Source organism: Hordeum vulgare, chromosome 3H, assembly GCF_904849725.1.
Source record: "Hordeum vulgare subsp. vulgare chromosome 3H, MorexV3_pseudomolecules_assembly, whole genome shotgun sequence".
Taxonomy (NCBI): domain Eukaryota; kingdom Viridiplantae; phylum Streptophyta; class Magnoliopsida; order Poales; family Poaceae; genus Hordeum; species Hordeum vulgare.
In genome coordinates, this window is record NC_058520.1 from 4527454 (window position 1) to 4539456 (window position 12003).

General features: G+C 43.8%; 1 protein-coding gene and 1 pseudogene across 1 annotated transcript; both read left to right on the forward strand.

Annotated features, from left to right (window-relative positions):
* Positions 1–5407: 5407 nt before the first annotated feature.
* LOC123442404 lies at positions 5408–6341 on the forward strand. Its single transcript, XM_045118440.1, has one exon. It carries the CDS (start codon positions 5469–5471, stop codon positions 6180–6182), a length of 714 nt encoding a protein of 237 aa, XP_044974375.1. The 5' UTR covers positions 5408–5468; the 3' UTR covers positions 6183–6341.
* On the forward strand, positions 6288–7627 carry LOC123439082 (annotated as a pseudogene).
* Positions 7628–12003: the final 4376 nt, after the last annotated feature.

Sequence of the window (12003 nt, forward strand, 5' to 3'; positions counted from 1 at the left end):
GCCAAATGATGATGATATCCTCATGGCAGATGGGGAGGATAGGGATAAAGATCATGAGGATGCGAATGATCAACATTCCGAGAAGTCAAGAGATAACAATAATCCTCATGCCTCTTCTAAGAAAGAGAAACTACTTATTGGGGGTGCATCTTCGGCATCAAAAGTTCCCATGGAGACATTACGTTTTGGTTCTTTTGATGTCCCAACTACACCATATAAGCTTGGCAGTGAGTTTGCGAAAAAGGCGGCGAATGAGCAAGCCCCTTCTGTTTCAATTCAAAGATCGGTCTCCACATCTAAGCTGGAAGAAGTCACGCATTTGATCACTAAGGAGAATAGAAAAACATCTTCCGCAGTACCGCTGGCTAGGAGGACTGAGCCACTGCATATGCCTGAGCATGATAACACGCAGCAAGCTTGCTGTCAAATTGCTCCGTCATCAACTACTGACAGGGAGGCGCATTCCATTATGAGGGACAGCAAGCAAGAGGCGAGTCGGCCTTCTAATCCTGTTTCTGCCCATATCCTCTCGAATAGTAAGCAGCAAATGACACTTTCGAACTATGATAACATTGTTGAAGGGACAAATTCTGACCAGCACTTTGACTCTATCCTAACAGGGAATACCCACAATGAGATTACTAATGATGATGTGATTTCATTTGGGGGGATCCCGGATCCTTCATCATGTGATAGACGTTTCAGTCAACGTATTCAGGAGAAGCCTGATGCTGATGATATGTCGATAGGTTGTGCCATGCGAGCTGCAAAAATTCGAGATGCTGAAACAACTTCAGGTTTGTCTATTGATCTGACTGCATCTATTTTAAAATTATCTGAATCTGAAATCTTGAATAATGCTAGTGAATTAGGAATCTCTATGGGTACATCTAGTAAAAATATAGCTAAGTCCATCAATGATATTCTTGATCTAGAAGTTGACAGAACCATAGAGTTTATCAAAAATCTAGCAGCGGTTAAACCTATGAATGATTCGGATATGAGTGAATTAGGAGGTGCTGGTCTTCAAACATTATGTGATAACATTTTTCGGATAGACGGGGAAGTAGACGAAGTGGATGATATGGGTTTGGAGGGGTATATGGCCCCTTCAGATGCCGACAAGCATTCACAATCTTTACATACTCATAATGATCTTAAAAGTAATCACGAAATAACTAGGAGGCCTTGGAAAAGGAAGGTGTATCCTGAATCAGTGGTTAGGAGGAGTGCGAGAGTTAAGCAAAAGAAAAAATTCCATGATGAATTATGAAAGGGATTTTTTGGAATAGCAGAGGTCTGGCGGACTTGGCTAAAAAAAGGTTCCTTAGAGAAGCATCGATACAATATAATCTGGATTTCATGGCATTACAAGAGACTGGGAGAGATAATTTCACAACCCAATTCTTAAATAATTTATCAGGAGGGGTTGATTTTGATTGGCATTGTTTACCACCAAGGGGTAGATCCGGTGGGATCTTACTTGGGGTTAAATGCGAAACGCTAGAAGTGATGAGTGTGGTCTATGGTGAGTTCGCCGTCAAATTTCGTGTAAGGTCGAAAGTTGATGGTTTTAAGTGGGCTCTAGTGGCAGTATATGGGGCGGCACAATTGGAGTTCAAACCCGATTTTCTAGCAGATCTAGTGAGAATCTGTGGAGATGAAACATTACCAATTATGGTGGGGGGAGACTTTAATATCATTCGAAGACAGAATGAAAAGAATAATGACAACTTTGACACAAGATGGTCAACGATGTTCAATATGGTTATTGAGAGTTTGAATCTAAGGGAGATTCATCTTTCTGGCAGACAGTACACTTGGGCAAACTCTTTGCCGATACCAACGTATGAAAAGTTGGATCGGGTCCTGACTAGTGTTGACTGGGAGCAAAAATACCCATTAGTTACGGTACAAGCATTACAGAGGGCAATCTCAGATCACGCGCCTCTTCTAGTTGACTCAGGGGAGGCCAATTATAGAGGCAACAAGAATGTATTTTCTTTCGAACTAAGCTGGTTTGAAAGAGAAGGGTTCATGGATTTAATTACAAAGGAATGGGGTACACACTTAGGTGGATCCACCCGTGTCGAAATTTGGCAAAACAAAATTAGAAATTTGCGCCGAGTTCTTAGAGGATGGGCGAAAAACCAAAGTGGTATTTATAAGAAAGAAAAAGAAAGACTAATAAACCTGATTGATGAACTTGACGTTAAGGCTGAGTCAACGCAGCTAAATTCTATTGATAGGAATATCAAAACAGATGCTGAGATTAGATTGCAAAAATTACTGAGAGAAGAGGAGATGAAATGGGCACTAAGAGCTAAGGTGATGAACGTGGTGCATGGGGATGATAATACTAAGTTCTTTCGCATGATTGCAAATGGCAAACATCGAAAGAAGATTATTACTCAGCTAGAGCAAGATGAGGGTACTATTATAGGACATGAAAATTTAAAGGTATATATCTCAGAATACTATAGGAGTCTTTTTGGTGCACCAGAGGAGAATATGATCTATCTGGATGAAACCAATGTTCAGGATATTCCTCAATTAAATGATCAGGAGAATGAGGTTCTATCCGCTAGATTCACAGAGCAAGAGGTGTATGACGCAATAGTACAAATGAAACACAATAAAGCATCGGGACCAGATGGGTTTCCTGCAGAATTTTACAAAAAGTGTTGGCATGTTATTAAGGGAGATCTAATGGCTATGTTTCATGACTTATTCAATGGTCGGTTAGAGCTGTTCCACCTTAACTTTGGAACAATAACGTTGTTGCCAAAAAAGGTGGACGCCATGCGTATCCAACAATTTAGACCTATCTGTTTACTAAATGTTAGTTTTAAGATTTTTACTAAGACAGCCACCAACAGATTAACAAAGATAGCTGATTCAGTTGTTCAACCAACACAGTCAGCGTTCATGCCTGGGCGACACATTTTGGAGGGTGTTGTTGTTCTGCATGAAACGCTTCATGAAATCCACACAAAGAAACTAGACGGAGTTATCTTTAAAGTGGATTTTGAAAAGGCTTATGATAAAGTTAAGTGGTCTTTTCTTCAACAAGCCTTACATATGAAAGGATTTAGTGAAAAGTGGAGACAGCAGGTTGACACTTTTATCCAGAAAGGGAGTGTCGGAGTTAAAGTTAATGATGACATTGCTAATTTTTTTCAAACACATAAGGGGTTAAGACAGGGGGATTCAATGTCCCCAATACTCTTTAATATAGTAGCAGACATGTTGACAATACTTATTGAAAGAGCCAAAGAGAAAGGACAAATAGGTGGTCTCATTCCACATCTGATAGATGAAGGTGTGTCCATTCTACAATATGCGGATGATACAATCATTTTTATGGAACATGATATGGAGAAAGCGAGGAATATGAAATTAATTTTATGTCTTTTTGAACAACTTTCGGGTTAAAAATAAATTTTAACAAAAGCGAACTCTTATGCTTTGGGAAGGCAAGAGAAGAGCAAAACGCTTATCGACAGCTATTTGGTTGTGAGATGGGTTCTCTACCTTTTAGCTATCTTGGGATTCCTATTCATCACAGACGGTTAACAATTAAAGAATGGAAATGTATTGAAGAAAGATTTGAAAAGAAACTAAGTTGCTGGAAGGGCAAGCTTATGTCATACAGAGGTAGATTGGTCTTAATAAACTCTGTTTTAACAAGTCTACCAATGTTTCTCTTGTCTTTTTTCGAGATACCGGTAGGGGTACGGAAAAGACTGGATTTTTATAGATCTCGTTTCTTTTGGCAAAATGATGAGAATAAGAAAAAATACAGATTAGCATGTTGGGATATGATTTGTAGACCCAAAGATCAGGGGGGTTTGGGAATTGAAAATTTAGAAGTAAAGAACAAATGTTTGCTGAGCAAATGGTTATATAGAATTTCCACAGAGACAGAGGGTATGTGGATTTAAATTTTGAGAAATAAGTATCTCACATCAAGAACTCTAGCTCAAGCTACAATTAGACCCAATGACTCACCTTTCTGGAAAGGGTTAATGAGGATAAAGAGTAATTTCTTTCAAAAGGGTGAAATTTGTTGTAGGGGATGGTACATTAACAAGATTTTGGGAAGATACTTGGCTTGGGGATTCACCACTTGCTTTACAATATCCCATGCTCTACAACATTGTGCAACGTAAGCAGGACTATGTGTCCACAGTCTTACAATCGATACCTATAAATATGCACTTCAGACGAGCACTAGTAGGCGCACGTTGGGAGGCATGGATGCATCTAGTAAGAAGGCTTATACAGGTACAACTATCTGATCATTCAGACAGCGTTAGATGGACTTTAACTGTCAATGGGGTTTTTTCAGTTAAATCCATGTACACACATCTGGTTAATTCAGGACCATTAGCTAGATCGTTGCATATTTGGGATATCAAAGTGCCGTTAAAGATTAAAATTTTTATGTGGTTTTTACACAAAGGTGTGGTATTAACCAAAGATAATTTAATTAAGCGTAGTTGGAGAGGTAGATCCAATTGTTGTTATTGTGATCAACATGAAACTATCAGACACTTGTTTTTGGACTGCCCCCTCGCAAAACTACTTTGGCGCACTATCCATATAACTTTTAACGTGATTCCACCTACGTCCATCAATTCAATGTTTACAACGTGGCTCAATGGAGTGGACGTTAAACTATCCAGACTTATTAGAATAGGGATTTGTGCTCTCTTGTGGGCTATATGGAATACCAGAAACGACATAATATTTAATGGTAAGAAATTCAACAATTTTTTGCAGGTCATTTGCCGAGCAACGTCCTGGATCCGTACGTGGTCATCACTCAGTCTTGCGGACAACAGGGAGCTTATGGCTACTGGGTGCAACCGGTGGGAGATGGTCGCACGGGTTATCTTCAACCGGTTTGGATGGTGTGCTAGTAATAGACTGGGTGTATAGGCATCGTGGTCTGCTATTAGTTACGCTGGATGTGCGTTTTTTCTTAAGAGTCTGTTTAGTTTCAGATCCATTTTATTTTCAGCCTTCAGGATTGCTTTGAACTATTTTGTTACTTTGGATGTTTAATAATATGGCTGCATGCATCGATTGATGCAGAGGCTGGGGGATCGTTTCCTCCTTTTCAAAAAAAAAAAAATCTCCAATGAATGATATTTTCTTATTATCCATTTTTTGGTCCCTGTTATTTGTCATTTTCTCAAGGCACTGAATTCCATGTTAATATGACTAGGACAGGATTGGACCAGTACAGGATGCTATAGTAACGCAATTGGATTCTTCTGTTAACCAACAAGAGGTCACCGGTCAAGAACATCACCATCACTTAGATCAGCCAGTAGATGGTATGCATCCAACTTTAGTTGGCAGCTAGTTGGCATGTAATGTCCATTCTTTGGAGTTCTTTTTTTATTTTGGCAGCCACTCACTTATTTGGCCATTCATCTCTACTCGTCTGTGTGTCTGCCATGGCAATGCGCACTGCTCTCAAGATCTTAACTATCTCGTCTGTGCTTGTAGTTCTTGCTGCAGATCAGGTCGAAGGGCGGCATCATTTGCCTGATTGTCCTTCTTTCTCGTGTGGCCCTCTCAGAAATGTGTCATCTCCATTTCGTCAGGCAAGTGATCCACCTGGGTGTGGTTATCCATCTTACGAGCTAATTTGCAGTGGTACGAAGGCTTCAATTCACATCGACGATGCAACATACTATGTATCTTCCATCAACTACAGTAGTTCTTCCTTCTGGGTCGTCGATGCCGACATGGATTTATACAACAGCTGCCCTCTACCTCGGTGGAATCGGCCTCCGTTCAGATACCAGAACCACATGGAAGTCGAATTGGAACCCCTTTCATATAATAAGGCTTGCTTTCTTACATGCTCTCGGGAAGTAAAGGACAATGGTATGTACATGCCTGTTGCTTGCCTTAGCACAAATCATACTTATGTTTATGTCTTAACTGGTTATGGATCTTATTCAATGGAGTATCTCGAGCCTTCTTGTGGTTACTTGGCTAGAATTCCTCGGCCTTGGGACAGTCCAGGGCCGCTAGAAAATGCAAGTCATGCAGATGTTGTGAAATCCATGAGGATTGGATTTGCTGTTCGATTCCCTTTCAGATATGACATTGGCATGAGTAGAACAACCATCAAAGAGTGCCTAATAAGCCAGTTTCGGTGAGTTTTGCCTGTATAAGTGTCTTATCCCAAAACCGTTAAGCCCCTCTTTCATTCCTTCTATGTCTCGTTGGATGGTATTGCAGCGACTTATCGCAGGATTGTAGTGATGGCGTCAAGAGTTGTGTTCGGAAAATTCTTTTGGTCGATGGAGCTTTCTGGGAGTGCTCACTGTATGCAACTGGATATGATGATTATCCCTCAGAAATCATAGCATTAGTCTTCTTCTCTATGAAGTGGCTAGCTGGTAATTCCGAATGTTCTGATCTTAATTGCAGTTTCTTCATCATCACATCTACGCATGTGTGTACCCACCCACTAAAACTATATAAACTTGTTTATGCAGTGTTATGCAGGTTTGTGTTGGCACCACTGGCTGTGTTGATCTTCCTTGCGCACAAGTATTGGAAAACGAGGATCACAATTGATGCTGTCGAGAAGTTCCTCCGAATGCAACAAATGCTAGGTCCAATGAGGTATGCCTACACTGACATCACAGCAATCACAAGCCATTTCAGAGATAAGCTGGGTCAGGGAGGCTACGGGTCTGTGTTCAAGGGTGTGCTATTGCCAGGCAATGTTCATGTTGCTGTCAAGATGCTAGAGGGCAATCCTAACTGCAATGGAGAAGATTTCATCAATGAAGTCTCCACCATTGGTAGGATCCATCACGTTAACGTGGTGCGCCTCATGGGATTCTGCTCAGAGGAAATGAGGAGAGCACTGGTTTACGAGTACATGCCTCAAGGTTCTCTAGACAAGTACATCTTCTCATCCGGGAAGAGTTTTTCCTGGGACAAGCTCGCCAAGATAGCTTTGGGCATTGCAAGGGGGATCGACTACCTTCATCAGGGTTGTGACATGCAGATTCTGCACTTTGACATCAAGCCACACAACATCCTTCTCGACAACAATTTTGTCCCCAAAGTTGCTGATTTTGGTCTTGCGAAACTATACCCAAGGGACAACAGCTTTGTGCCATGGAGAGCCCTACGGGGAACAATTGGGTACATAGCTCCTAAGATGATATCTCGTAGCTTCGGCGCCATATCGAGCAAGTCTGATGTTTACAGCTTTGGGATGCTGCTGCTAGAGATGGCCGGAGGAAGAAGGAATGCTGATCCAAATGCGGCAAACACGAGCCAAGCGTACTATCCGTCGTGGGTGTATGACCGGCTAACTCAACAAGATCATGTGGGTGAGATATTTGCTCATGTTTATACTGAGATGCATGAGTTGGAGAGGAAGTTGTGCATTGTTGGACTATGGTGCATTCAAATGAGGTGTCAAGACCGACCGACAATGAATGATGTCATAGAGATGCTGGAAGGTGGCATCCATAGCTTGCAAATGCCTTCGAGGCCATTCTTCTGTGATGAAGGGCACATCCATGCCGAGGATACTTACCATTTGTCGTCCGAGCTGACTGAAATCTCCGAGGACATGAGTGCTTAGCTCATAAAAATATTGAAATGATGGTTGTATAGTTGTATCGAGTATGTAATTATAGGTGGAAACATGTAATAGCTAGCAGAGCAGCAGAACCTTTGTGCTGCTTTGTGTTTTCTTTTATTGCCCAAACCTTTGTGCTGGGACTCCAGTTTTCCTTGGATGTATTTCATGATGAAGCTGGTTGGTGTCGCCTAAAAAGTCCTCAAGCTAAGTGCTATTTTTGTATCAACGTATATTTTGATATTTCTTTTACCGAATACACGCTTGTCTAAATCCGATAGAATTGTCAGTTACAAGTTGGGAAGATATGGAGAGCCTCAAGTGCCGGATCTTTTAAGCAACGAGTTATTTGCGTAATAAAACTGAGACTATGTAATTTTCTAATCCTCCTTTTTAACTTTAAAGTGTTAGAGTATATATAATATAGTCATGTACCCTTTTGTATTTATCCCATTGTATAAGGGGTTCTCTGCATATAGTCCACATCTGTACATGTATATATATCGACCTATGGCCTCATGGGAATACAAGTTGCATATTCCTAACATGGTATTAGAGTTAGGTCAATTTTTTGCACGCTGCAACTCGTGCGATTGATCCGTCTCCTCACCCCGATCGAAGCCCGTTCTCGATCTCCTCCTCCTGCCCCGTTTCGCTCGCAACCTCTCCTCTCCCGCTCGAAGCTGCTCGTCCTGTCCGATTTGCTCGTCGGCCTGCTGCGTCCCGCCCGATCTGCTCGACCTGCGTCCCGCCCGATCTACTCGACCCGCTCCCGATCTGCTCGACCCGCTCAGCCTCCAGATCGAGCCACTCGGGATCCAGCGTCCCTGCTCGTCCCAATCTGCTCGACCCGCTCCCGATCTGCTCGACCCGCTCAGCCTCCAGATCGAGCCACTCGGGATCCAGCGTCCCTGCTCGTCCCAATCTGCTCGACCCGCTCAGCCTCCAGATTGAGCCACTCGGGATCCAGCGTCCCTGCTCGTCCCAATCTGCTCGACCCGCTCAGTCTCCAGATCGAGCCACTCGGGATCAAGCGTCCCTGCTCGTCCCAATCTGCTCGACCCGCTCAGCCTCCAGATCGAGCCACTCGGGATCCAGCGTCCCTGCTCGTCCCAATCTGCTCGACCCGCTCAGCCTCCAGATCGAGCCACTCGGGATCCAGCGTCCCTGCTCGTCCCAATCTGCTCGACCCGCTCAGCCTCCAGATCAAGCCACTCGGGATCCAGCGTCCCTGCTCGTCCCAATCTGCTCGACCCGCTCAGCCTCCAAATCGAGCCACTCGGGATCCAGCGTCCCTACTCGTCCCAATCTGCTCGACCCGCTCAGCCTCCAGATCGAGCCACTCGGGATCCAACGTCCCTGCTCGTCCCGATCTGCTTGACCCGCTCAGCCTCCAGATCGAGCCACTCGGCCCGTCGTGTTCTTGCTATTACGGGTGTGACTGAAGATTCATCACCATCACCAGTAAATGGCTGCGAGGGATTGAAAATGAGACGAACCCTTTCACTCATATCAACCACTAGAAAGTAAGTGGACAAAGCAGCAGCAGCTACCTCCTCAGTTTAAGCTCCATTATCTTCATTATTTTCAGCCATGTAATAAACGTTGGAACAACGTATAAACTGGAAACAACTCATTGAGTTGGGGCAGTGATGATATACTAATTGAGCCCCTCTTTCATTCCTTTATAAGTGTATATCCCAAAACCGTTGAGCCCCTCTTTCATTCCTTTTATGTCTCTCTGGACTGTAGTGAAGGCATCAAGGGTTGTGTTCGGAAAATTCTTTTGGTCGATGGAGATTTCTGGTACCGCTCACTGCAGGCAACTGGATTTGGTGCTGCTGCTGCATCAATCATACCATTCTTATTCTGGTTTGTCAAGTGGGTTGCTGGTAATTCTGAATGTTCTGCTCTTAATTCTTCGATCCTAACTAACTAGTCTTTGACAGAATTGTACACATCTTTTTTTAGAAAAGGAGGTTAAGGCCTCCGGCCTCTGCATCAATCCATGCATACGGACACATTTATTAGTTACTTAACAAAGATCTGACAATAATATACATCAAGCCATCCGAAGCCATCACTCGCACCTACAAATTGGATAATATGGAGTGCTTTCACTCCTTATATCTAAAACTAGTGTTGTTGCTGATCCATCTACATAACGTATCGGAACATACAACCAGTGCAGCAAATCTAAAGCGTACATCATATGCACACGTTTTAGAAGTCGTCATCATTATCGAACCGTTGACCCATCCTCAGGAAAGAGATCTGCATCCTCTTTGCCAGTCCGACCATCCGCCGACGTCGCCACGACGCCCAACGACACCACCTCCCAGCACGTAAACTGTTGAGCACGTCGCGGTCGCCATCAATACACCGCAACACCTACTGCTGAGTACCACGAGCTGATACAGCTTGAAGCTTTTGAAAGATCTGTCGTGCGCAGCACCTATCAAACATGCATGGCACAACGTAGCACCTGTCGGCTAGACATGACTTGACATCTCCGCCGAAGCTCCATACAAGACGAAGCCGCACCACCTCCTGCCTCCGTCCTCCAGTGCTGCTCCACAAACGATGCTCACAAGAGAGAAACGACATCACAGTGTCGCCATCGTCCAATCTGGAAGACCGGATCCTAGGGTTTCCCCCGGAGAAACACGAGTGGATTGACAGTAGTTACTCGACGATGCCTTCATGAAGAAGTTAACGGCGCAGAACACCGCCATCGTCCGTCGTCGGCTTGGTTTTCACCGGCAACTATATATGTCTCCGCGACTCGCAGCCGGGACTGTATGACAGATCTGGATATCCGATCACCCAGCCTCAGCCCGACCACCTTCGAAAAAGAAGATGACCACCACCGCCGAGGCCCGCCTCCATGCCGAGAGGGGCCATCAGACTCCACCGTCTTTAGTATCCGTGCCCAACGCACAACAACCAACGGCACATCACGAGCACCCCGAGGATGCCTCCCCGACCCGCCTCGCCGTGAATCCATGGCCGAGCACAGGCAACCGGACCAAACCGACGAGCAGCCCCAAGGGGATCCCGCCCGACTCCGCCAGCCCAGGTGCCACCGTCCCCCGCTTGGTCCAGACCCGGCAGGTCGGTGGCCGACCACCATAGCCATCACCATCACGCATCTCTCATCCAGCCCTCCACTCCCGCCACCATGACAACCCAGCGCCGATGTGCCCCGCATCACGCCGCGTTCCGGCCAGGATAGATCGCCCCACGACAATCCCGCCTCGTGAAAAGGACAGAACGCCCAGTCGCCGCCCATGCCGGGCGGGCTTCGCCCGTCGGCACGTCCTGGCGGCGGCGAGGGGAGGGAAGAGGGATGAGGGTCGCGGTCTGGCGTCTGCTAGGGTTTCCTCCCCTGCCGACCATGGAAACGCCAGAGAAGGAGGGGGCCCATGCGAAATGTTTTCCGCTTGCCGTGAATGAAGCAACGGATGGGGAGGCAGAATTGTACACATCTAACTAGATGAAACTTGCAATAAACGCATGAGCTTGACATGGTAAAGCACCATTTGCAGAGGTTTGAATGATGACGAGACTTGTTGACTTGTTGTGATAACAGCAAAAATGTAGTCCAGTCTCAACACCACAAATAATCAATATTTTAAATAGCCGGGCTATAGCGGGAGCTCTACCGCTAAAGCTATGCATTTTTAATGCTAAATTGAAAATGAGGCTAATAGCCTGCTATTTTTTGCTATAGAGCTAAATTTGGAGTCATTTAGCCCGTTAAACCGTTGTACAAAACCATACTTCTGCATTATCTTTTGTTCTTGTTTATGATACTAGTACAAATGCCCGTGCGTTGCAACGGATTATAAATTTAATTAAGGTTGGCCCTTGTATTTTTTATAATTAATTAAATTCTATGACTAACATTTTCATTTGCAATTTTGTTTTGTTAATTAATGATAGCATATGGATTAGAACATTTTTTTATCTTCCTGATATATGTGTTTGCATTTGTAATCTAAGTGAGTCTTAATTTGATTGCAAACATATTAGGCAGCTACATCGAAAACAACCAATTTGTACATGCATACCAAATGTTCTAGGTTGTGTATCAATATCGATATTCTTAAAAAAATAAATAGCAAAACAGTTTTTATATATGAAAAATCAAAGCTCAGCCATTCGTTTACGTAAAGCTTGTATAAACAACATTGTATATTTTTTATACATTAGAAACATTTTTTTGCGTATGACATCACAAACATTATTGAGTTTTGATGTCTAATTTTTTTAATACGCATTTTACATATTTTGTATGCATCATGAATATTTTTTATATACATGTTTTACATTATTCAAATACACGATTAACATTTTTGAAAAGTTCTATT